This window comes from Panthera tigris, chromosome E3 (genome assembly GCF_018350195.1).
Source record: "Panthera tigris isolate Pti1 chromosome E3, P.tigris_Pti1_mat1.1, whole genome shotgun sequence".
NCBI lineage: Eukaryota > Metazoa > Chordata > Mammalia > Carnivora > Felidae > Panthera > Panthera tigris.
This window is the reverse complement of record NC_056675.1, coordinates 26,162,648-26,189,892: the sequence shown is the minus strand read 5'-3', so window position 1 is coordinate 26,189,892 and position 27,245 is coordinate 26,162,648. Positions and strand designations below refer to the sequence as shown.

Below are 27,245 nucleotides of genomic sequence, written 5' to 3'. Positions count from 1 at the left end.
ATATATTCTGGTGTCCTTGCCACCAGAAAAACAGCGACTGCCTTTCAGTGTCTAACACAGGTTTATTTTCCTCTCTTAGAAACGAGAGGTGAATACCGTTTTGGCTGATGTCATCAAGCACATGACTCCAGATCGTGCATTTGAAGACTCCTACCCTCAGGTAACGGATTTGCTTCTCTCATTTCCACACTGTTAGAAATTTTATTCTGTTGAACCAAATAGGCATGTTGCATGGATTAGGCTGTGAAGTCAGATAATCTTTTTTTCGAATCCTAGCTCCGCCGTATCCTCGTCATGCTCACTTTACTCAGTTACTTAACCTTGTGCCTCAGTTTCCTTACCTATAAAATGGGAATAATAGTCCTACACTCAGAATGGTTGTGAGGATTAGGTGAGATGTCATATGGGATCCTCTGGCACATTTGCTTGGCACCAGTAAATAAAGGGCCTGTGTTTTCCAGTTAAACTTTTTATTTGGAAATAAGGTCCAGCTTCTTGGAAAATTGGAAGAATAGCTCAGAGAACTCCCATTAGTCTTTACTAAGATTCACCAGCTGTGAACATTTTCCGTGTTTGCTTTATCATTATCTTGTGTACACACGCACGTACATCAATATGTGTTTACATTTTTTCCGACTTCTTTGAGGTTATGTTGCATACATCATGTGACTTTGCCTCTGAAGAATTCAGTGAGTATTTCCTAAGAAGAAGGACGTTCTCCGTGTAACCACAGTTTGGGAATCGACTTCAGGGAATTTGACACTTACATTTTCCTATTGGCTACTCCACAGTCCATATTGTAGTTTTGTCAGCGGATTCAATAAAGTCCTTGATATCAGGTATTTTCCCCCCTCCAATACAGAGTCCAGCGAAGCTTCATTTAAAGTAACTTTTGACCTAATTAATAATTGATTTTGTATTTAATAATGTGATGTTCTGGCATTTATTGCCTGTGATCAATTTCTAGCTTAACTTAATACAAGAAAATTAATTACATGTTCTTGTGAGAAGTTTAGAATTCTCTCTAACATTTTGGTAAGAATGTTTTCACCATTTGCAGATTAAAATAGTTCATCATTAGAATTTACTGAGTAGGCACTGACTACCTGACATTTTTCTAGGTGTGATGAAAACAATATATAGTTGCGCACAACAGGCTCTTGGTAAGCATCGTTGAGTGAATAAAGCATGTGAGGGCAAAGTTCGTATCCCTTGTGGGTCATCAGGATCTTGGGCGCAGATGAAGACTGAGTTGCATTAGAATTTTTGTTGAGCAGCATTTGGTAAGACTTTGATCCTAGGGACCCATTTAATTGAAGACTTTAACACAATAATTTTACTATAGTCCATTCCTAAGAGAGAGGAATAATTACACCGTACAACTCTGTCATATATAGAAGCAACGTGTAAAAGATACCCCAAGGATCAGCCTGCATTCGGGACAGCCGCCCATATGAGTTGTGAACCCCTTGTCTTAAGTGATTTAAACAAATGATTTAAACAGCGGTGTTTTGAGTATAAACACAAGTACTTGTCAGTGAATTCTCTCTTCTTGACAGTAGCCAGCGGCAAGGATTTATATTTTCCTTAGAAAAAGCACCTCTGTGGTTCTCCCTGTCAGCAGGACTGGGTACATCTCAGGGTGAGGGCTGGTGGACATCGGTACCTGGGTATCTGGGTCCAACCTTACGGACTGTGCACCATCCCAGGGTAGTGAGTGACGTGGCCTTTGACTCCACCGGCAAACTCAGTTCATTGCCTCTCCACAGAAGTAGTCAGTAAATACAAGGTCATGATGGGCTAGAACAGGGGTCTGTAAACTGACCCATCGGCCACATGTAGCCCATCAGTTGTTTTTGTGAATAAAGTTTTATTGGAACCAGCCACACCCACTCTTTCACATGTTCTCTGGGGCTGCGTTTGAGCTTCCATAGCTGAGCTGAGCAGTTGTGATGACTCTGTGGCCCTTTGAAGAAGTTTGCCCACCTCTTGCATATTCATAGCTGCGTTGAATGGAGAGCTTCCCAAGGATACACACGACACTGCTCTAAGGCTCTTACGTGAACTGTCCCACTAATCCTCACGGTGAGCAAGACACTGCTTTGCTCTCCATCTTACAGAAGACGATGATGACTCTGAGCAGTGGCTTCCCCAAGACTGCAGACTAATACAGGGCCTAACCCACCCTAATAATCCCCCTTTCCTGAGTGATCCAGGTTTCCCTTATTGTGCTTGTAATTTCAAATAATGAAAGAAGGTTGCCTTTTAAAAATATCTAAGTTCTGGGGCGCCTGGGTGGCTCAGTCAGTTAAGCATCTGACTTTGGGTCAGGTCATGATCTCACGGTTTGTGAGTTCGAGCCCCCACGTCGGGCTGTGTGCTGACAGCTCAGAGCCTGGAGCCTGCTTCGGATTCTGTGTCTCCCTCTCTCTGACCCTCCCCTGCTCACACTCTGTCTACCTCTCTCTCTCTCTCACAAATAAATAAACACTTAAAAATTAAAAAGAAAACTAAAAATACCCAAGTTCTATTAAATAAAATGTGTTTTCTGTGTGGTTTTGCAGCTTCAGTCGATAATTAAGAAAGTGATCGCCCACTTCCACGATTTCTCCGTTCTCTTCTCAGTGGTAAGTAACGTGCCTTAATTACCTTTGGAAATCTGTTTCTGAGTCAGAGGTTCGCTTGGTGTCCCGGGCCAAAAGAAATACTTAATGGTTCCTTTTACAAAGTAGTTAGGTCTAAACAACCTCAGTATTTATGGCATAACAACCTAATCAGCGTCTGAAAAATTAGTACACAGACTGAAAGAAAAATATCATCTGTATTTCTTTCGTGACTCATTAATGGGATGTGTGCCTGTCTTGAGCACCACACAGCCTCTCAAACATTGGAGTCAGGCTGGACATTCTCTTCCTCCTCTCCTCTTCCACATTGATTTTCATAGGTGACCTTATGTCACACGTGCAGTCTAACATCGAAACTATGAAATGGCGTTGAAATAATAGTTGTCTCAGTGTCTGACAGAATTGAGATTTTTCTGTGTCCTTCAAACTTTCAAATATCCTATGATGCCCCTTCAAGTTGGCTCTGGTGCCCTGGACGAGTACAAACCTAGGGGATCCGCTTCCCTTCCACTCCCCCCCTCTTCTGGCTCCATTCATGTGCACTCACAGGAGTGTGTGTGTTTTTTAATTAAAAATAGAACTTGTTATTTTTTGGACATTTGCCATATTCTTCAAGCACCGTGCTGGACCTTGGCATGCATTGTCTCGTACCGTTTTCACAGCACTGCTGGAAGTAGGAGCACTTAGGATTCCCACTTTACAGATGGGAAAACGGATGCTGGAGGAGGTGGGGTAATGTGAGTGAGGTTGCACAGTTAGTAAATGCACAGTCGGGATGTGGAGGCCACTCTGAACAACTGACTCTTCTTTCTCTGGTCAGTACAATTGTAAAAAAGACTGAAGCCCACCTTGTGTTTTCTGGAAAAGTCCATGGTCCTCTAAAGATTGCCAGATGGTTCCCAAAATGTTAACTGTCCCAGCCCTGACCCCTGTTAACATGTAAGTTGTTTTAATAGTACTGGGCCCTCTCCCTGCTTTTAGGGGAGTCCTCTTCTGAGCTGCCTTAGAGAGATGAACAACTCTTTCTCTGCTTTGACCTTCGAGGAAAATATGACCCGCAAATTCCTTCCAGTAACTTGCGTAAATTGCATGTAGAGTGCTTTTTTTTTATTTTTAGGAAAAATTTTTGCCATTTCTGGACATGTTCCAAAAAGAGAGTGTGCGGGTGGAGGTTTGCAAATGCATCATGGAAGTTTTTATCAAGTAAGTGTAACACGGCAAAACCGGGAGCTGGGATTCCCGATGACCTTGTGAAACCTGTTGATAAGAAATTGGTTTGTGTACTTTTGAAGCCTAATGATATGGATGTATTTAACATCCAAAATAACATTGAAGGGACAACCACATAAAAGGAACAGTCATGATAGAAGTTTGTAATTAGTGCTTAAGAAGACAGAGTAATAAGTATTAGCTGGACCCCGGCCATCACCTACGTTGTACTCTGATATGCATTTGGAAGGAGCATTCTGTTAATGAACTCCTTACGGAGTAACATTTTATTTATTTATTTATTTATTTATTTATTTATTTATTTATTTATTTTTATTTTTTTATTTTTTTTAACGTTTATTTATTTTTGAGACAAAGAGAGACAGAGCATGAACAGGGGAGGGGCAGAGAGAGAGGGAGACACAGAATCTGAAATAGGCTCCAGGCTCTGAGCTGTCAGCACAGAGCCTGACGCGGGGCTCGAACTCACGGACCGCGAGATCGTGACCTGAGCCAAAGTTGGCCGCTTAACCGACTGAGCCACCCAGGCGCCCCCGGAGTAACATTTTAAAAGATAAAAATAAAGTCATACTCGTCAAGGTCTCAGGACTAGAGAGCTTTCCATCTTCAATGTTTAGATTTGTTATCAGTTTTCCTATTTAGTTGCTTTCCTTTTGTTGACTAAATCTGTGTTTCCCCAAACTGCCATATTGCTGGTGAAACATAAAATAATTTTAGGTGGCACATGGAGGAGAGATTTTGGTTTTGATTTTAAAAGTTGTAAATGTAGGGGTACCTGGGTGGCTCAGTTTTGGTTAAGCATCTGACTCTTGACTTGAACTCAGGTCATAATCTTGGAGTTCGTGAGTGTGAGCCCCTCTTCAGGCGCCACACTGACAGTGCTTGGGATTTTCTCCCTCTCCCTCTCTCTGCCCCTCCCCTGCTCATTCTCTCTCTCCCTCTCTCCCTCTCTCTCCCTCTCTCCCTCTCTCCCTCTCTCTCCCTCTCTCCCTCTCTCCCTCTCTCCCTCTCTCCCTCTCCCTTTCTCTCTCAAAATAAATAAACTTAAAAAAATACATAAAGATTGTATATTTAATTTAAGGTATATTAGATAATATAATTAGTTTAATTGGTGTTTTCATGTATTCTGTTAGGACAAGGTCAAATTTAAAAAGTTAAAGTTGCTCTAAAGATTAATATATAGATATGGCAAGATAAAATGTATTAAGATGGTACCTAAAGAACCTCAGTTTGGAAAACGGAGTTAGATGTTGCTTGAATAATGTATGTTTTAAGCTTTCCTTATGTTGTCTTCCTAAAAGATTAATTCCATATGCTTGGAACAAATATACCTACTTTCCCCACATAAGGACTTGTTATAAGACCTTGTCCTTCTATATTATTTGAAAAGCCAAATTAATAATTTTGCCTGGCACTCAACACAGTTATAGACAGGTTGTAGACTGCTTTAGAGGGTTCAAGAAATGTAGTAAAAAAACAAACAGGTTTGCCCTTTGCCTGGCTTAGGAATTGCAGCAGTTTTGTAGGATTTACCATAATTTTAGGAGAAGTTAGAATATGTGTAGAAAAGCAAACTTGTTATTGAAAGAAGAGTTAAGAGAAAAACAGAATATTGCCCATTACATGTTCAGTGCCAGCTGGGTAATTTGCTGTTTCTCAGATATGTGCAGATGAGAAACTCATCCATATTTTCATTGCTGTGGGTGAACATCGCTTTTACCATTGTCTTTAAATGTCTTGTAGGCATCAGCAGGAGCCCACAAAGGACCCCGTCATTCTGAACGCCCTTTTGCACGTTTGCAAGACCATGCATGACTCTGTGAAGTAAGCCACGCTAAAGGCTGAAACATAACATGGATTGGGTCTTAATACCACGTAAATAGTACATTGGGGAATTACTGCTTTAAGCTGCCACTGTGAATAATACCATTTTGTGGTGTCTATTAAAATTCTTGCTAATGAGGACATTCCAGCCCAGGAGAAGAGAGAGTGAGGGTAACCTTCCTGCAAACATGAGATGGCAGATGTTTTTACAAAGGGATTTCTGTTGAGGGAAAAAGACTGGTTTCATCCAAGTGAACTCAAACTCCATGTCTCCTGGAGACTTGAGAGCAGCAGATAGGGGAGTAATGAGTTCACTCATCCAGTAACCTAAGCTTCAGATCTCTCTCATTATTAGCCAGCTATTTGAAATTCAAATGAAATGGCATATATTCCTTACATGAAGGGCTCTAGTTGTTTGGCAGACTTGAGGCCCAGTCCTGTCCATCCATTGGCCTTACCTTTTGGGTCAAAGGCCAAATTATGACTCCTTTGCTTTCTAGTTGTTTTTTTCCTTACGTGTTTCCACTTGGTTGTGTTTGAAGCAGTTCCTGCTTATTTGTGGCTTAAATTTTAGTCCCCAAAGAATTTTTAAAGCACAGCAGCTTGATTCAGTGGAAAATGTTCTAAGAATTGAGAAAATGGTTTTGGAACTTAACCATCAACAAGATGAATTGTATTTCTTTTTTTTCTTCTGAATTTTGGAATCTTGGTTTTCATGGCTTTGTGTTTGCAACCTCAGGAAGAGTTATAAAAGTAAAAATATCAAGACTTTTCATAATAAATGGAACCAGTGAACTTTCTAGTTGAGCAAAAATAGAAATAAAGGCACAAAACACATCCAGAAAGGCACTCTTATTGGTAGGATCCTGGGTTTTAGCCTCAGTAACATGGCAAGTTTATTTCTCTCTTGCTAAAGGTGTGAGACCAGAAGGTTGGGGTAGGTAGGTCTGCTTTAGAGCACCAGCCAGGTCCCTGCTGTCTCGTTGCTCTGCTATCTCTCAGGGATGTTGTCCTTGTCTTCCCGGGGGCAGCTGGCTTACCTCCACCATGTATAGCCCATGGGCATTGATGGACAGTAGTTTTCTTTCTGGGAGGAAACTTGGAAGGCTCACCACCACTTGTGCTTCCATCCCATTGGCCAGAACTGTCATATGGTCACACCCAGCTACAAAGGAGGCTGGGAATGGGAATCTCAAAGAATGAAAGGGACATTGCTTGGTTAGCGGGTGGTAAGCAGTCTTTGCCTGTACTTTCCCCTAGAACGAACCAATACACAAGAAACTTGGCTCCTGTTTGCTGTAGGCTCTTAAGTTTTCTTTAAAAATAAACTTGGGGAACTGTTAACAGGCCTTCACACGTGTAATGAAAACTAAGGACATGGCATTTTCTTATTTATATTAGTATTAATATTGCTATTAAATAGAGGTAGTTGCCATCTGTAATGTACTTTAAGATGCCTCCCCAGAGTGAGCTGGATTGATGGATGGAGAGGGAAGGGGATAGTTATGTGATAGAGCAGATACTGTAAAATGATAATTGTGGGATCTGGGTGCTGGATGTATGGATGTTTGCTGTAAATGTCTTTTGACTTTGCTGCATGTTTGAAAGTTTTTACGACGAACTGTTGAACTAAACTCCTCTGAAATATAAAATTTGAAGTTGGACCTTGCTGTCCAAATTCCAAGGGAAAGAAAGTGAACCTTTCTTGGAAACACCGTCTTTGAGACAGATGAGAAACACACATTTAAATTATGTTCATTTAGATTACATATTTTCACCAAAAGAAACACAGCCTGTTGGGAGTTTTTTAAATCTAAAAAATGCACAATGTTCTTACCTGTTAAATTGTTTGCTTCTGTATCCTTTAGAAACTTGCATTTATTACCTTGATGTTAATTATGTACAATTATTGATTTTAGTGCACTCACTCTTGAGGATGAGAAAAGAATGCTGGCATATTTGATTAATGGATTTATAAAAATGGTAAGTCTTGGGGAAAAAGTTGCAGTGCACTTGGAATGTGATGTAATTGTTTACTCTTACTCCGGGGAAAGCAGTTAACATTATGTTCCCTGGTGCTTTTCATTTTTATTAAGATAAGATGAAATTAGAAAACATCTTACATTAGCCAGCACTCCCCTGGGGGCAAAGAGAGCCAAGACAAACTGGCTTAAGGAAAAAATAAAGGGGAGGGTGGAGTGGGGGACTTATTGGCTCATGTGACACGAAGTCCAGGAATGGAGCAGCTGGACACGGGTGTCTCTGTGGTGTCGTCAGGACCTGCCGTCTGTGTGTCTTTGGCCCGTGGATCTGCTCTCGGGATGTCCTCCCAGGCAGCCTCACTCCCCTCAGGGGCTCTAGGTTTCCATTCCTTCCAGCGCTGCAGCCCAGCAGGAAGGGTTCCAGCAGAAGTCCTGGGACTGAGTCTCTAGATTGATTTGGGTCACTGGCTCATCCCTGCACGAATTGCTGCGGTGAGGGGGAATGAGCACACGGACTGGCCAGGCCCGGGAGACATGCATACACCTGGGCAGCCCAAATCACGTGGACCGGGAGTGGGGACAAGGGGCTCCCTGAAGCCCCCGATGTGCTGCTCATCAGGTGATGGTAAAAAATGGTTTGGGCGGGGGATGGGTGTGGACACAATGCCAAGCACCTGCTCTCCCATTGTTTTAGTTAACCTGTTGGTGCGTAACAACTCACCCCAAAACTTAGCAGCTTTAAATATTGGTGTTTTATTCATTCGTAACGATCCTGTGGGTTGAATGTGTGGCCAGGCTGCTCTGTGTAGCAGGATTGGGGCCACGGAGGATCCACATGGCCTTGCTTACTTGTATAGGGTCTTGCCGTTGGGGCCTCATTTCTCATCCGTGTGGCCTCTTACTCTCTGCTCTTCTGCCATTGTCCACCTGTCTCTGCTGAGCTCTCTTACGTGGTGCAGGCACAGAGGGAAGCCGCAGGCCTTTTAAGACCAAAGTTAAGAAATTGCACCGTGACCAGTGCTGCCTCCTGCTTTGTTCTCTTGGTCAGAGGGGTCACAGGGTTATCGCCTTGGAGGGGAGGGAAGAGTCCACAGGGACCCTGCAACACCACAAGCCATGTGGGAGCAATTGTTCAGCCTTCTTTGGGAATGACCCGCCACACCACCCTAGCCAGAACCACCTTTGCTTTAATCCTGGGTGCGCAGAGCTAAAATACCAACTGCTGCCAGTATCCTCTTCTCATACGAATGTCAAGACAAAAGCTGGCCAAGATGAAAATCACCAGATCCCTGTGAAAATAACCTTGAACATGTGACTGGTTCAACAAGAGGGTCAGTGCTAATTGTTCAACTGACTCTGTAGATAAAATCCATTTCAATGCAAAATCAGAATCAGCCTTCCAATTCCCATGTTAGGAAATGCACCTTTTACCAGGTGACTCTCCTTGCCCTTGACTTATACGCTGATCAGGTGGCATTTTAGCCTTTTATGGCTTTGTCTGAAAGCCACCAAGTTATAGTGGAGAATATGAGGAAATAAGATGTGAAACCTGATAGCTATAATGGAAATAGCAATGTTAAACCCCCTCTGGACAAAAATGATTGCTGTAACAGTAAAGTTTATCCTACTAACCAGCTGTTCATAAATTGAAAGAAATGGGGGGAAAGGGGATTTTTATCGATGGAGAAACTTCCATCTATGGCTCCAGCAGCCACCAATAAGTTGCTGAGGTTGGATTCCCCATCAGGAGGCAGAAAGGTGTGGCTCTTATTAGGGAAAACCCTCTGACAAATGGTGCTCAATAACCAAATTGATGTTCCGTGAAAAGGCCATAGCCAACAAACACAATTCCATTATTTCCTTTCCAGTGGTTTCCATCTAGCCTGGGAAACTCTATTTACATTCTGAGATTCTGCTCTGAACCCTTTGGTCTTTTTATTTTCTAGTCCAGTGCTCATGTCATAAAGATGAGGTGGTAATGGTAATATTTCAGTTACACACTGGGCAAAGTAATGTGAAGTCTAATTGGAGTAGATTCCAGCGTGCTCATGTGTGTTTGTGTACCCCTGACGTTTCCACCTATTCATTGCTGTTGGCGGGAATTTTGATGACTTCTCATCTCAGCACTTTCCCTCCCACACGTCGCTCAGGGAAAACTCTTTTTTTTATTATTATTAAAAAAATTTTTTTTAACATTGATTTATTTTTGAGAGAGACAGAGCGTGAGCAGGGGAGGGGAGGAGAGAGAGATAGACACAGAATCTGAAGCAGGCTCCAGGCTCTGAGCCTAATGCTGGGCTTGAACTCAAGAACGGCAAGATCGTGACCTGAGCTGCAGTCAAATGCTTAACAGACTGAGCCACCCAGGCGCCCCTCAGGTAAACTCTTTTCCATGCTATGTGCTTACAGTTGCCTAGAGATAACACTCTCAGCATCGGTTTCCTTGCTTCTAGGTGTCCTTTGGCCGTGATTTTGAACAGCAACTAAGTTTTTACGTTGAGGCTAGGTCAATGTTTTGCAACCTGGAACCTGTTCTTGTACAGTTGATTCACGTAAGGATTTTCATGTATTCGTTTGTTTTCTCAATCAATATTTATTGTTTATATGCCAGGCCTGGAGTTTAACCTGGGATTCTTGTGGCCCCGTAACACTCCTGTTCTTTAGGGTGTAAAAGGTGGTTTTTCAAAGATTAATCCAGTCTGCAATTTTGCTTAAGTCTTTGGATGGTTTTTACTGACCTCTTTTGCTCTGGAATTAGCATATTCTCATTCCCATATGCCAGTGGCAAAGTGAGTTACCTGATTAGTTACTTATAGAAATTACTAACCTGTGGTCCTTGTAGCTTAACCAGAGTCCCAACATTGTTAGATCATGGTAGCTTTTCATGGGGCCCCCAGGCCAAAAGAAAGAAATAATGGTTCTGTTCATTAGACAGTTAGACTCAAACAGTTTGAGTATTTATACCCTAACAATTGGATAGCTCTTTGAAATAACACCATATGTAAATTGAAAGAGAAATAACATATCTTTATTCTTAAATAATCACAATTACTTAAGTGTGTGTGTCTACTGGGCACTGCACAGCTTCTCAGACCTTAGAATCGGGTTGGCATCACTACCCTTGTTTCTTGTTCCACATTGATTTTTTTTTCCACATTGATTTTTGCACACTACTTGCTTTTGATCAGAGCAGCTGCTGAAAACCCGTTTCACAAAGATAGAATGTCGCTGTAAGCAACAGTGCAGTCCAGTGTTGAATCTGTGGGCCACCTCATACCCGTTCTTGACACAGTGTTCAAAAATTGAACATTGCTCTGTTGCCCTAAAATAATCGCACTACCCCCGTGAGTTTGCTACAGCCCTCGAGGATGTCACACCACACAGTTTGGGAACCATAGGACCGAACTTGTCAATTTGTGGAAAGATTCCTCAAGGCTCTTTAATTGCTTCACATAAACTCAAGGAGAGCAACCTTTTTATTTGGTTGCTGGTTATCAGGGTATGTGAACTTAAGTTCTAAAGGTAGAGACCTCATCTGGAATTCAGTGGGAGGTAATAGTGCTCACCTTGTAGGGTTGGGGGTTAAGTGACCTAATGAGGGTACGGCTCTTAGAACAGCACCCAGCACCTGTGTCCTCTGAGTTCAGTGTGGGAGCTATTACTTCCGTTCTTACGGTTCATGTTACTGTTGCATCTCTGACTTGTGTGTTTGCTCGCAGATTTGGAGATTTCTTTTAGGATCTCTAAGATCTCAAGCTTCATGTGTGGGATTTCTGGAAATGAAGTGAACCCTGGCTATTCATTAAACCAGAAAATGGTCATTCCCAGTGCCGACTGATAGGCAGGAGTGCCTTTTGTTCTTACCGTCTTGGAGATGTTTGCTTAAGCCGAGGGGGAATCAGGCCTGATGGCCCCTCTGGCATTTCAGGGTTCAGCATTAGCCAGTCTGGGCCCCAGATAGCATGTTCTTACTGACTTGTATGCAGTTAATATCCAGATCTCTATGGGAGGCATGAATCTGAGCCAGCTATCATTTCATAACCATTTCTGTTTTGTTTTTTAATTAATAAACCCAGAGTGTAAACCGGTTGGCAATGGAAACAAGAAAAGTAATGAAAGGAAATCATTCCAGAAAGACGGCTGCATTTGTGCGGGTATGTTCTAGAGAGAAGACTCAGACTTTGAACCCTAATGAGTTGTTTGATTTGTAAGTTTCTAAATTGCTCTTCCCAGAAGACAAGTGTGTCCTAAGGGTGGTTCAGTATTGATTTTCCAGATTAACTTTTCCTTGAGTATCTACTGACTAACCAGTTTTCTTACTATTTTCAAAAGAAATGATCAAAGATGTCTCACCTTGGATGTGTGTTATGGAGGAGTGGTTGAACGATGGATTGCAGTTTTGTGCCAGCCGAATTACCTCCTGCTTATGCCTGTAACTGGAAGGTCTACTACCTTCTTCCCCCTTGAAAAGTACTCAACTGTGAAAAAAAAAATCCACCTTCTTGAGTGTGCCACTCAAAATTTTTATCAAAGTAATACATATCTGTGTTTTTAAAAAAGTGGAGTTGGACCAAAAAGAAGGCAGCAAGAAAAAAAGTATACCATCCCACCCTGACCTCATACCTCTTTCCTCAGAGACAACCACCTCAAACCCTCTTTGAGCAATTTCTTCTTGTAATTACCTCCATATTTTTAAGTAATTGGTTTCAGATTCTGCTTCTTATTCAACGTCGGGTGTTATCTATTTCCTTCGATGATGGATGAGGATTTATTTTTCTTACACCCTTACTCTCCTCACTTGCCCCTCCCCCTCCTCCCACAGACACATCTGGAGTGTATGTTGCAGACTCAAGAGGGGAAAGTTGGGGCTCAGAATGAGGAGACTAATTAAGTGTTTTTGCTTGAAAAGACGTGACGGATGAGAACAGGAGGACCAGTCTGCCGTGATGGTACTGCTGATGTAACCTGCAGTGTTTCTTCCCCTCCTTCTAGGCCTGTGTTGCCTACTGCTTCATTACCATTCCCTCCCTGGTGGGCATCTTCACGCGCCTCAACCTCTACCTGCATTCTGGTCAGGTTGCCTTGGCCAACCAGTGCCTTTCCCAAGGTAAGCCCGTCATTCTCACCTCTGAGCATTTCCTGGCTGCTTAGGAAAGCTGACTCAGCTCTGTGTGTGTGTGCGTGTGTGTGTGCGTGCGTGCGTGTATGTGTGTGTGTGTAAAGAGAGAGATTCTTTTAAGGAAAGAAAAAAATAACTGATTAATACCTGATGAGTTTTAAATCTGTTTCTTTAGCAGGAAGCACATTGGACATACACACCTTTATAGAATCAGACAGATTACAGAGGGAAGCTATTTGCCTGTAAGGACCTTCTGAAATCTGTCTCACACAGGCCAGGTCAGGCAGCTCAGGATAAGTGCGCGTAGAGAATGTTACAAGTTAGAACTATTTCCTCACAGCAGATTCCTGTTTATTTTTTGTTGATGTTTGTTTGTTTGAAACCCCAGAGACCTACACATAGAATCTAATAAGTATAGAAAGAATACTCTCCACAGGTTACTTTTAGTGATAAAAATTGTGCTCAAGACCCATTCCTGTACTAGGTATAGGAGCCAACTGGTTTATTTGGGAGGCGATCCCCGAGAGTGTCCGTAGAGTGATGGGGGCACTGAGACAAGGAAGGGAAGGAAGCCAACAAGAGGTATGCTTGAGTCTGCAGGTTACTGTGGGCAGCTGAGGTACGTTCCCCCTGGGGACCTCTAGGACGGGTGTCGAACAGCCTCGGCACTGCCTTGCCAGGAGAATTGGGTTATTTACTCTTTATTCTGCCATTGACTGAGGGCTGCTTCTGGGTCATCAGCTGCACCCTGCCCTGTTCTCCACTTGACCCAAAAGAAAGCCCTCAGGCGGAGTGTTGGAGGTCGCACATATTTGCTACAGGAGGCGCTTGTCACCCCCTGGGACAGGAGGTATCCATCCATCAGGCCGAAACACAAAGAGTATAAGAGCTCCATTTATGGAGCATTTTTATGTGGCGAGCTCTTGGCACACTCATTTCAACCTCCCAGTGGCCACATGAGGCAGGCCTGGGGCTGGTGCCTGCTTTCCCAAGTGAGCCCCCAGGGCTCCATGGCCAGCACTCAGCCCCTCATCTGTCCGACTCAAGGCCGTGCCTCTCACTGCTGACAGAGCATTTGCAGTGCCCACAATTGGGAAGCTTCAGTGACTAACTTGAGGGCTTCTTTGACACCGGTGGGTTGATGTTCTCAGTCATGGTCTGCCCTCCACTCCCATCTCCCACCTGACCTCACAGGATAAAGCCAAGTTTCGTGATCGACCACGTGGTGCCTTTGGTTTGGATGGGCTCCCTGGGTGGGTTGGAGAGTAGTCCTCGGCATGGCAGTTCTGGTATGTTGATCTGTATCTTCATTCACCTGGGGCAGTTCTGGGCACTGAGGTCTCCAAACATGATCGCTACCCATGAGCCTTTTCAAACTCCGCTTAGTTTTGCTTCTGACTCCTGAGGACTCCAGTAGCCTCCCACCACATTTGGAATTGCATCCAACACCCTGCCTGTGAGTTCTCGTGTGTTCTGGTGCCTGCCTGCCTTTTGTCCTCGTCTTCCACCACACTTAAGCCACAGTGGCCTTCTTCTGTTCTTTGAACATGCTAAGCTGTATTCCAGTTCAGAGTCTTTGTACTTGCTGTTCCCTCTTTCTAAAATGATCTTCCCCCAGGGGCTCCTGGGTGCCTCAGTTGGTTGAGTGTCTGACTCTTGGTTTTGGCTCAGGTCATGATCTCAGTGGTGGGACCAAGCCCCTCGTGCTGGGTGTGACGTCTGCTTAAGATTCTCTCTACAAAACAGATAAACATAAGGGAAGGGAAGCAAAAATAATATAAAAACAGGGAGGGAGACAAAACATAAGAGACTCTTTTTTTTTTTTTTTTAACCTTTATTTATTTTTGAGACAGAGACAGAGCATGAACGGGGGAGGGTCAGAGAGAGGGAGACACAGAATCTGAAACAGGCTCCAGGCTCCGAGCTGTCAGCACAGAGCCCAACGCGGGGCTCGAACTCACGGACCACGAGATCATGACCTGAGCCGAAGTCGGCCGCTTAACCGACTGAGACACCCAGGCGTCCCAAGAGACTCTTAAATATAGAGAACAAACTGAGGGTTGCTGGAGGGGTTGTGGTTGGGGGGTTGGGCTAAATGGGCAAGGGGCATCGGGGAGAACACTTGTTGGGATGAGCACTGGGTGTTATATGTAGGGGCTGAATCACTGGATTCTGCTCCTGAAATCATTGCACTATATGCTAAGTTGGACGTAAATTAAACAAAACAAAACAAAACACTGGTCTGGCTGAATGCAGCTTCCTAGTCTCTCATGCTCTGTACCATCCTCGTGATCGTCATTATGCTGTTGATCTGTGTTTTCTTATTGCATATGTTGCTTACTGTCTGGACATCCGGTCTCCCCACCTGCCCTTGTTATGTGTGGGTAAACACTTCTCCTAGTGCCTGCTTTGGTAAGGATGATGGGTTAGCAAGAAACAAGTTAAAACAAAAATGAACAGGCACCACCAAAAACCTGATGCCATGCAAAATGAAGAGTAGAGTGGATTAATTAGCTTAGGTGCTTAGGTTGATGTATGAAACTTAACATCTTACTATAAACTGGCTCCCTCTTAAAAAGTTCAGGAACAGTACAATTAATGTAGGAACGCTCGAGTTTGGCCTAACTTGAAACATTGGGAACAGATTCTGAACTGCAGGTACCAGAGCAGAGAACTGTAAGTGGGGGCTCTAGAAGCCTCGATCTTTCTCCTCCCAACTTACAAACTAAGACCATGATCTAAGATATGGTAGATTCCAGGCAAGCTTATTATGACTGGACTCCATATGGGGCTTCATGCAATTTTTTTTTTTTTTAAGGCAAAAATTCTTAAGCCAAATAAAGTCTCCCCTATCATCAAAGATTTGCTGCTCTAAGAACTGTTCTTCAAGAGCCCTGGGTGGCTTTTGCTTTCCTGTGCTGCCCTGTAACGACCTCGGTCCACACCAGGAGATAAGCAGCATTGGAACAGCCTGGTACCCGCTGTGCGGGTGATTAGTGCCCTCGGTGTTAGAGTTCTGGACCTCCTCATCTGCCTCATCCCACACTTCAAGCCACTGCAGAAGGAGCAGGAATGTGGCGTCCACTTCATGTTTAATAATTTATCTGATGATTTTTACTCTAGTCTCTAAATGCTATGGCACTAAACCTTAAAAGCCTATGATTGTTGTTCCGAAAGCCACATGCAGCGGTTGTGGCCAAAATAAATAATACATTCAATTACTGAGCATGGGAAGGCTAAATATAAATTAAATGAAGCTTGTGGAAATGGACCACTGTTGTTCACCCCCCCCCCCAACCCCCACCTTAAACACCCTCCCTCTCAGCTGGTTAGAAAACAATTCTCTCCCCCCAGTCCACTTTCTGGCCTCCCTTGATCCAGCTTCAGTGGTATGTATCTTGTTTATCGGACGGTGGCTTTGCCAGGACTGGGTCCAGCCTGACGTTAAACTCCCATTGAACTCTCAGCCAGTGCTGTGTGGGATGCTGATGGAGGCTTTTTACAGGGGAGGCCCATTTCTGGTCCTATGGACGTACTGAGGTAGTACATAGAGTGGGATGTGGGGGGGATTTGTTTCAAAGCCACCCATTGTCCCAGTAGTGAGGAGAAATGGGGCTTGTGCCCCTCACCTGGAGATGCCTGTTTATCTTTGCTTTCAGCCACTTCATTAGATAAGTGCTTGCTCTTGTTTGTGAGTGGTTCTTCCCAGAAGATTATTACCAGGCCACAGCAGGAACAGATTTTTTTGCCCTTTATTTTTGTCTTGGTTCCTTTATCTTTACAGTTTCTAATCTGAGAAAGGAGGGTGGTTTTACAATGGAAGTCATGTTTCAGATGGGGCTTAGAAGGAGAACTTATCAGGAGGAGATGGGGAGGAGAGAAGGAACAGTTGGCGTTCCAGGTGGGGCAAAGGGCTTGAGCAAAGGCATGGGAGGTGGGGAAGCCCGTGGTGTATTTGGCCAGCAGCAGGATGTCAAGATGAGTCCCTCACTGCTGGTCTCCCAATCTGGACTCTGCCACTCACCAGCAGGGTGCCCTTGGCCAAATTGGCCTTTTTGTGCCTGTTTCCTCATCTGTCAGGTGGAGGTGATGGCTATGGTACCTGTCACAGATTAAATGAGAAAACGTACTCAGAGAACTTGACTCACTGGCACACAGTAGCTGCTCAGTAAACATTAACCTCACAGAATTGTCTCTCAAAAGACAAAAGTATGCTGTGGAGTTCTGCATACAATGCCAGCTCTGTGGTTTCAGGCTTCTGAAAGCATACTTGTCTGAGGCAAAACCTTGAGAAATCCACAGGAAAGATGATCATTCTTTGAAGATTAACCTGCTGAATTACCCTGGGGGAAAAATCAAAACGGGTATGCAGTTCCTCCAAAGACAAAACAGTAGAGAAAACAAGCAAAATGGTTTTGTTCTTTTATTAATAATAATGCTTTCCACTCCTATAGAATTGTCTCCCCCTCCTTTTAAATTGTACATTTTTATTTATTTTTTGCATCTTTATCCTTCAGAGCTTACTCACAAGCCAGTTCTTAGGGAAAACCAGCCTTGGCCTCTCCCCCCCTAAACAAACTAAGAGTGAGATCAGGTTATTCTAGATGTGTTATCTTGGCACTTTTCCCTCACTGGACTTACTGCTGTTTTATTTAGCAAGTTAATAAGTAAATGTCCATTTTTCTCCCTTGCAAGAGTATCCGCTCCATGAAATCTGACGTGTCTTGTTGGACATTGCGTCCCTGGCTCCTGGCACGTTGCCTACCACACGGGTGCTCAAGAGGTGCTGAATGAAGGAGTGGCAATCCTACGATAATAATGGTTGATAATTCTTAATAATATCAATACATGTAAAATGGTACCCAGGCTTTTCATGGTATGGACATAACTACTAAGTAACCCTGCTGTTCAGAAGAGAGTCCCATCAGAGCCTTCTAGTAGGTTTTACATAACTTCTTTTCATAGTTTTAGGTGAAAGAAAACAAGTTAGGCTCAAACATATGCCAAGCTGTATAGACCTGTTGAATGAAGCTATTTTGCTGTTTTGATCCGTGAGGAACCCAAAAAAGCAGAGGAGAGGCTGTGGCCTGCTACTAGGAGGCCCACTGACCACTGTGAACCATCACGGCTAATGGAGGTGGCCTGGACAGCAGGGTGGAGGAGAGAAAGCATTTTTTATCCTCCTGGAGAATGATGGGTGGCTTGTGATGGAGGAAAGTATCCTCTATCCACTTACCAGGTCACTGGGGTTTATGCTTAAGGTCACATTTACTAGTTCTGTTGACAAGCCATCCTCTGAAGAATGTGTGTGACGTGACTGTTCTCACAAACCCTCTGGTGATCGTGGACAAAGCAGGTTATTTTTGCCAGAACAGTTCACGTGGGCACGTGGCATGAAACTCGTCATCCATGTTCACATGGTCCATCCACCTTACAGAATATAAGGGCCTGGGATGGAGGGCAACCCATAATGCAACCCACAGAAAAGGAGCAGGGCAAGAGTCTCCCCGTAAGTTCACTTAGCTCTTTATATGAGTAAATATCAACAATTTTCTTGCTCCCGCCAGCATTTCTTGGCCATTTTTTACACACAAGCCACTGTGCCAAGCATTGTGCCAGAAAAGGAATGCACTTTGAGACTGTGTGCTAACAGGGGAGAGTGAATCTGTTTACAGTTAAACAAGGCAGCTTGTGATAAATGTTGTACAAGATTTCATAAAACGTGCGATAGAATTTTAAGGGAGAGAAAGCTGACCCTTTGGCTTAGAAGAGCAAAAAATAAAATAATAAAAAAATAAAGCTTTTTAAAACAGGTGGCATTGAGTTGCCTGGAGGGAAAGGAGGATCTTTATATGCTGAAATGAGGCAGAGGGCATTCTAGGCTGAGACAGCAGCCAGGTGCAAAGGCCTACAGGCTGGAAACAATGCATCTGGAAGGAATGGGTAAGAGATCAAGTTAGGAAGATAGTTTGGGGCCTGATGAGAACTGAAAATTCCTGCAAAGCAATCTAGTCTTATTCAGTATGTAGTATTTGCTCGGTGGTTTATGTTCATTTTACAGATGAGGATACTGTGGCTCAGAAGTGTGACATGACTTGCCCAGGACCGTCCAGCTAATAAGTGGCCTGATCTGACTTCAAGTGCTCTTTCCACCCTTGAGCTTTCCTGAAGTGGGTTAGTTCCTCTAAACCCTAATACAAAGTATTATTTCTAACCCTGGGTGTATGTGGTTGCTGGAGACCAGTTGTTACAGATTGAACATTAGATAAGTTTATGTAGAAAACAACCAGAATGAAGATGAGAGTTAGTTAATCTTTTCTGCTTCGGGAAATCCAAACCTAATATCCGCAGAGACTTCTTCACAACCTCCTGTGAGCCATTGCAGAGATGGTAGGAAGGTGTGTTGACTGTGCATTAGCTCCAAAGACAGGAGTCCGGTGACATGGGTAGCACATTGGACTGAGAAGTCATTTCTATGACCCCAGTGGACTTTCACAGTGTGTTGATAATCAGTGAATTGAAAAGGCATTCTGCATAAACCACATGGCAAAATCAAGGTTAGATTAAGCTGTCATTGATAACAATTAAGCATTAATGAATAAAGTATTTAATTGTTTCTGGGCATTCATATTTCTTTAAATCTTATTCTGTATACATTACATATTATCAAATTAGTGGCTCCTTCAGTCCTCAAACTTAACTGCTGTAATAACAAATTCTATTACAAAAACACAGTGTAGTCATAAATAGTGTTAAATCTCTATGGATAACTCACCTGTGGACGATCAATTTGCCATTTGGACTCTGAGGCTTTACCCAAAGGCAGCCCTGTCACTTGGTGACAGTGCATCTTCAGTGCAGACCAAAGTTCAGCCTGCTGAAACAAAAATCCCATGGGCTGAGTGACTTCAGTGACAAACATTGGTCGCTCAGGGAAGCCCAAGACCAAGCTACCAGCAGATCAGTGTCTGGCGAAGACTTCTTGGCTCATAGACCGCCATCTTCTCACTGTGTGCTCACATGTGGAAAGAGTGAGAGTTTTCTCTGGGGCCTCTCGTATAAGGGCACTGATCCCATTTGTGAGGGCTCCACCTCATGATTTCACACCTCAGTGTTCCCACCAGTATCATCTTTGGGGGTAGGATTCCAGCATATGGATTTGGGGGTAGGGTGGAAGGACATTAACAGTCCAAAATACAAAGTTTGAGGCGGTAAGCTGCGTCCTGACATTACATCTGTACAGTAGTTTCCATTATATTGATGTTGTCACTCCAAACCTACACTCATCAAGAGACGGAAAATGTTGAAGACTGGTAAAGATTAGTTTAGCAACAGGGTTGTTAGAACTTGTGGAGTGTAGCCAGAATCCCGCTTTGATCAAGCATATTCAAGGGACAGGAAGGAGTCTTTCACCTTCTTGTGATGTTTTGTCCCAAGAAATCACGATGCCCCCTTTCTTAGAGAGCTGGACCCAGGACTGTCTTGTCTCATGTGTCCAGGAGGGCATGTGATTTTGAAGGTGTGTTTGGGAGTGGAGTGGCTTCTGAGCTCTTGTTTAGCCCTGGGATTTTATGGTTCTGACAAGTAGTATAGACTTCCATTAGCAGTGACCTAATCTGTTATTTAAAAAACCAAACGCCACCTCTTAAGGTGGGTCATCGCTTCTTGACTGTGTGTTTAGATTCATGTGCTGAATCCTAGTCTGTGTTGACAATGCTGGGGACACAAAAGGATCACCTGACTCTCAGAGGTCACAAGTCTTGAGTTTATGTTACCATGTATGGAGGGTGTTTGGGGGTACCGACTTGTTTCCCACTGAATAATAGCTTGTACGTTACTTTAAATCTTAATGATTTTTACTAAAAAAATTTATTTCACGCTCATTTGAAAAAATTCCCACAAATAAAGAAGTGTAGAACTTAACAAACAAACATAAAAGGCCTCAAAATAAAAGTCATCAGTAATCTGCTCTGTTTCCTCCCTTCGAAAAAACAGCCATTGTTAACATTTGGGATAGTTTTCTTAATTTTTTTTTCTATAGGTTCATTTAGAAATACTCCTTCATTCTCATGCTTTACCTCTCTTCTGCTCTCCTTCCCTCCACTTCTATCTATATTCTTATATATACACGCAGTCCCCACCACCCTTAGGAATGGGATTGTGTCTTCTGCAATGTTTTTCTTTTTTCTTTTAAAAATTTTTAATGTTATTTTTGAGAGGGGGGTGGGTAGAGAGCGGGGCAGGGGCAGGGGCAGAGAGAGAGGGAGACACAGAATCCAAAGCCTGCTCCAGGCTTTGAGCTGTCAGCACAGAGCCCGACGTGGGGCTCGAACTCACGGACCGCGAGATCATGACCTGAGCCGAAGTCGGCCGCTTAACCGACTGAGCCACCCAGGCGCCCCTTCAATTTGCTTTTTTCACTTAGCAGTAAATATTGGTCTTTTCTCCCCCTGCCCCTTCCCACTTAACCCATGTCACTACATAAAGATCCACCCCATTCTTTGTAATGGCTGTCCAGTGTTCTATGTCATTTCCTTTTCTTTTTGGAAGTGCTATAAATTATTTCCCCAGCCCCCCTCCATTTTTCTCCTAAACTCCTATTGAAAAATATTTGGACCCTTTCCAGTTTTTTTGCTCTTGCCAACAATGAGCAACTGGCGTCTTAATTCTGAACATTTTGAAGGTTTTCAGTAGTTGTCGAATTGGTGGATATTCTAGTCTCTGAGAATGTGGAACCCTATCTGTCATTCAGACAGAGTCCTATGTAGAGCCTTGGTGCACAAAACAGATAGGAATGGTCTATTCAGGCGAGCATGCCTGTGGGAGGCCACTAGCTCTTGAGTTGCCTTCGGGGATCTGGAAAAGGCTTCAGAGCACAGGCTGAGACCTTCTAAAGCCTCCAGAAGAATCCATTCAAGTGGAGCTGTCTAGAGAGCTTGAACCCTGAATTACGCCTCACTTCATCAAGCAACTAATCAGAGAGGAACCTTCCTGGCGCATTGGCTGTGGGGGGCAGGCCAGTACCTGGGCCTCTGGAAGGTGTGTGCCACCCTTAGTGCCTTGCTTGATGCACACGAGGAGGGTGGATGTCCCTTGGAGCAGCAGGAGTCTGGAGTCCCTGGGCTGTGGGTGGGCGCCCACCCCTGGTTAAGAAGGAAGGGGTTACTATTCAGATACCCCCTTTGATCATCTGCCTTGTCTACCTTACAGCCTCACTTGTTCTTTTGCACATTTCTGTGATTGAAAAGTTTAAAGCATTACATTGCCTTTGTATGTATGCTAAAGAAAAATTATTTTTAGAAATGTAAATTAAAATTCCAAGCAGTAACTTAGCGGTAAGTGAAAGATCCCAGTTTCTTTCACCCTCAGCCACAAGTCCTATATCACAGTTAATACTTTGGCATTCTAGTGCCTCACTTATTTTTATGCATCTACATAAGGATATACCCGTTTTTCTTACAAAGATAGGATGCTGCTGTACACAGGTATATAACGATTTGTGCTTAATATATCATAGGCATCTTTACATAGATGTACTGTGTTCTGTTTATTAGCCACATCATTTCCAGGATATGACAATGCAATAGTTTGTTTTTTATTTTTTTAACATTTTATTTTTATTTTTGAGAGAGACAGCATGAGTAAGGGAGGGACACAGAGAGAGGGAGACACAGAATCTGAAGCAGGCTTCAGGCTCTGAGCTGTCAGCACAGAGTGTGACACGGGGCTCGAGCTCGTGAACCACAAGATCGTGATCTGAGCTGAAGTCAGATGCTTAACTGACTGAGCCACCCATGTGCCTCCCCTGACCCCATTCTTTATCTTGGGTAATGTGGTTCAGTACATTTAAGGCAGGACCTAGGAATTCGTATATATTTTTTAAGTAACAGCTGAGTGAGACCTGATAGGTTCATGTATCATAAAATCCATCCTTCTACTAAGTGTACAATTCACTGGTTTTTAGGACACTCACAGAGTTGTGCAACTATCATCACTAATTCCAGCACATTTTTATCACCCCAAAAGGAAACCCTGGACCCACTGAGTAGTCATTCCTTTTTGCTCCTCCTTCAAGCTCCAGGCAGCTGCCCGTCTACTTTTTGTTTCTATGGATTTGCCTGTTCTTATTATTTTATATAAGTGCAGGCTTACAATACAGGTCTCTTATGATTGATTCCTTTCATTTAGGATATGATTTTAAGGTTCGGCCGCATTGTAGCCTGTATGTAACATGTGTACACAGCATCCATGCACACTTAAAGTTGGAGGAACCGCCAGGTCCTGCAGAGTACGTTCCCATCGGCCATATTAGGCCTGGGAACCTGTATTTTTAGCAAAGCTTCTGATGCTTCTGCTAAAGCAATTTTGGAAAACTGGCTTCGCGAGCAGCTCAGCCCCTCGTACTGAGAGCAGGGATGGTGGCTCTGCTTGCCCTTCACCCAGAACCCGGCAGCGCTGAGGGACATGTTGGCTCTGGCACAGAAAACAACAGAATGCTGCTCTGCAGAGGAGTGGACACCCCACGAAGAAGGATCTCGCAACAGAATGGACGTGGGTCCGGCCAGGCATCCCTGAGTGGTAGTTTTGGTTTTTATTTTTAATTCCTTTTTTAAAGTAAGATGTGGAAAAGAAGCCTGGTTGTCCAGTGAAACCTCAGAAGATCCAGTGGAAAAAGATAAAGCATAGGGAGGCTGGTACATAGGCTTGCTTTTCCCTCCCCACCGCCCCTTACTAACCCCCCCCCCCCACCGCCCCTTACTAACCCCCCCCCCCCCCCCGCGGTGAAACAGGAATAATAGTGTTTATGGATTGGAATCGGATTTCTCCTTTTTCTGTAGGTCTTTTACAAAACAAAACAAAACACATGTAGCCCATTTTATCTTGGATTGTCTTCCAGGGCTTTTAATAGCCACAAAAGTGTTCTATGGTATTGACGTCATTATTCTGAACTCTAGGAGGAAAAACTTTTCATATAAAATAGGATTTGAGCTCTAATTACGAGATCAAAATTGAGAAGTCTCCTAGATAAGATTTTATATATGGAGTAAGTCTTCTAAGGATAGAAATAAAAGTCTGCTTTGGAACACTCTGGAACATTGCCCCAACCCCTAAATAACTGTTTATTTTAGCCCTCTCCTTTGGAATGGGAACTGAGTGGGGGGTGTTTGTGAGGAACAGGGTGCCCTGCACAAAGCTGTGCCCTCTTTAATGAGGCATAATAATGGGCACTTTTCTCGTGGCCACTTGGTAACAAGCACATAAATAGAATAAATAAATGGTCTTTGGCATTGTTCTGAGCAGAATTTTCATTTCCGCTGAGAGAAGCTCTTCACCTTGTTCATTACGGACTTAATGTTTTCACCAGAAAGCAGTTCCTGTAGAGCCATGGGGACAGAGAGCTTTTCCCGTAGAAGGAAGACAGCCAGAGCCGGCGTCCAGGCCTGCCTGTTCCCAGAGAGCTGAACCTCAGCGCTAGATTCAGCTCTGTTTCTTGTGTGGTGTGGTTACGAATGAGGAACATAAAATGTATCATTGTAAGCATTTTTCAGCTACAATTCATTGGTTTTAGGTACATTCACAATGTCACGCAGCCCTCACCACCATCCATTTCCAGACCTTTTCATCCCTCCAAACCCAATGCAACCTGTACCCTTTACACAGTAACTATTCCCCTCTCCCCATTCTACTTTCTGTCTCCATGCAGTCAATACCTCTGCCTCATAAAAGCGAAATCCTACAGCAATATGTCCTTGTGTCGGACCTGTTTCACTTGGTGTAATGTTTTCAGGTCGGACCTGTTTCACTTGGTGTAATGTTTTCAGGGTGCATCCATGTTGTAGCATGTATCAGAATCTGCTTCCTCTTTAAGGCTGCATAATAATCCTGTTGTATATATGTTCTACGTTTTCCTATCCGTTCACCTGTTGATGGATGCTAGGGTTGTTTCCACCTTTTGGCTAATGTGAATAATGCTGCCGTGAACATTCATGTACAAGTATCTGAGTCCCTGCTTTCATTTCTTTTGAATGTGAACCTAGAAGTAGGATTGCAGGCTGAGAGCATAATTCTGTGTTTCACTTTTTGAGGGACCACCAAAGAGTTTCCCACGGCAGCTGCACTGTTTTACTTTCCCACCAGCAGCTTCTCTACATCTTTGCCAGCACTTGTTACTTACTGGTTTTTGTTTTTGTTCTTTGTTTTTTTATGGTGCCCATCCTGAAGTTTTCTCCCAGTGATGAAATCTCTGGGGGATTGCACTGATTTGCATTCTCCCAATGATTATTGATGTTGAGCATCTTTTCATGTGCTTGTTGACCATTTGTGTATTTGGAAAACTGTTCAGGTCCTTTGCCCATTGTTAATCAGGTTACTTGTTTTGCTGTTATTGGAGAATTTCTTTATATATTCTAGATATAAACCCCTTATCAGATCTATGATTTGTAGGCTTGTGTTTTTTTTAAAAAACACGATTTTGGGGCACCTGGATGGTTCGGTCAGTTAAGCATCCGACTCTTGATTTTGGCTCAGGTCATGATCTCACAAATCATGAGATCGAGCCCCTGAATCGGGCTCCAGGCTGACAGCACAGAACCTGCTGGGGATTCTCTCTCTCCGCTCTTTCTGCGCCTCCCCCACTTACACATGTGCATGTGTGCTCTCTATCTCACTCAAAATAAATAAAACATTTTTTAAAAAATAATGCAAATTTTATTGTATTGCTCAGTGCGGGTGGTGGCCTTTAAACTCTGCTCAGCTCAGTCTTTGACCATCCCTGGGCTACTCTGATTTGGCCACCCCCTTTTTGAGCTTATTTCCTCATGTGGGCGTTGAAATCATTGTGCCTTTCTCATAGGACTGCTGGGGACTAAGAATACAAACTACCTAAAACAGGGCTTAGGAGTGTCTGTGGTCCCTTTAGTAGTGTCTTTTACTACTATCTGTAGGCCGAGATATCAAGTGTCTTTTCCCAGCGCCCCTGTATTTAATCTCTTTCTATACAAGATCAACATCAGCTGCTTTGTGTCCTCCCCGTCCTCCCTCCACCCCCAGACCAAAGGACACAACAGGTTCCCCGTAGGTAGGTGTGAAATAGTGTGATCAGGTCAGTCTCATCACCCTACTGATGTTGTCAACTTTCACCCCCTTTCCTCCTTGTGTGTCCACAGTGCCTGGTCACCGTTGGTGCTTAATAAATTTGCTGAGGTGAACGTAAGGGTGTGAGTTCAGTGTGGGAGAGAGCCTGGGAAGGGAGTATTCAGGACCAGAGGTAACTTTATAGAGAAAACTCTGAGAGAATGGTCTTTCCTTAACATGTTTGTTTTTGGGTTTTTTTTTTTTTTTTCTTTGAAGAAGGAAGGGAGGGAAGACCAAAAAAAAAAAGCCCACATCGAGCTGCAGACACATACTCTTCTCATTAAGTGCAGGGCTTTGTTCCCAGAGGGCAGGCGTTTGTTGTTGGGTTTGCCCCTTTGGGCTGCTGGGTGGGACTCCCGCTTGGGTTCACGATGCTGTGTGCCAGCGCAGTGTTCTCTCCGCATCGCTGCAAGTCGTTTCGGAGTGGAAGTATATTTATGTGGACCATGTAAACGTTTGATCTTGTTGGGTAGTTTAAAATTTCACTTGTCAGGTCAGTGTTTTGTCTGTTTCGACCTTGAGGCTTTTTCTCATGTGGAATACTTTGGCAGTTCTCTTAAGAACTCTCTCCCTCTCCACCCCCACCTCCAGTCCTTGCTTGTCTCCCCGTCCGTTCCTCCCTGTCTCTGTCCTCCTATTGCTGCCTCCCTCCCATCTACTCTTCCATCCCTCTCTTCCTCTGCTCTCGCCTTCCCTTGCTTTCTCTCACCCTTTGAGGTCTTCTTGTTTTATAGACAACTTTGTGGTTTAAAAAATATCTTGGGGCACCAGGGTGGCTCAGTCGGTCAAGTGCCGGATTCTTGGTTTAGGCTCAGGTCGTGATTTCATGGTTCGTGGGTTCAAGCCCTGAGTTGTGCTCGGTGCTGACCGGGATTTGCTCTCTTTCTGCCCTTCCCCTGCGCACTCTGGCTCTCAAAGTAAATAAACTTAAAATATATGTATATCTTTATCTCCCAAGTGATTCTCAGAACTATTTACCTAGTCAGAAGTCTCAGAAGCTTGTGTGTGCATGTGCGTGGGTGTGCACGTGTGGATTCCTTCAGAGGGTTCAGTTACTTTAACAAATATGGTGTAACAAATATGGTGCTGGAGTAGACCCAGGCAGACCAGAGTTTGCACCCCGCTCCACGTCTCGTGCTGGCACCTCGAGCATACCCAGGACACTGCTGAAGGAGCAGGCACGTGGCCTTCCTCCCAAGGTGAACGGGAGGGTTTGGTGAACCAGTCTGGGTTGAGCTGTCTGCCCCGGCAGCTACTATTTCTTGGCTTTCTGTAAAAATTGGCCACTTGTTTATTTCACTTAATTATCAAAGCCACCCTGATGGAGGCTCT

General features: G+C 43.8%; 1 protein-coding gene across 8 annotated transcripts in view; it reads left to right on the top strand.

The window, feature by feature from the left end:
- VPS35L (VPS35 endosomal protein sorting factor like) overlaps positions 1–27,245 on the top strand; it is a 122,056-nt gene that overhangs the window by 73,623 nt on the left and 21,188 nt on the right. For all 8 annotated transcript variants that reach the window (XM_042972084.1, XM_042972085.1, XM_042972086.1 and 5 more), the window contains 8 exons: positions 80–160; positions 2,565–2,627; positions 3,742–3,827; positions 5,598–5,678; positions 7,598–7,661; positions 10,114–10,212; positions 11,737–11,814; positions 12,653–12,767. In XM_042972084.1, the coding sequence (XP_042828018.1) occupies positions 80–160; positions 2,565–2,627; positions 3,742–3,827; positions 5,598–5,678; positions 7,598–7,661; positions 10,114–10,212; positions 11,737–11,814; positions 12,653–12,767 (667 nt within the window). The remainder of the gene's footprint in view (positions 1–79; positions 161–2,564; positions 2,628–3,741; positions 3,828–5,597; positions 5,679–7,597; positions 7,662–10,113; positions 10,213–11,736; positions 11,815–12,652; positions 12,768–27,245) is intronic.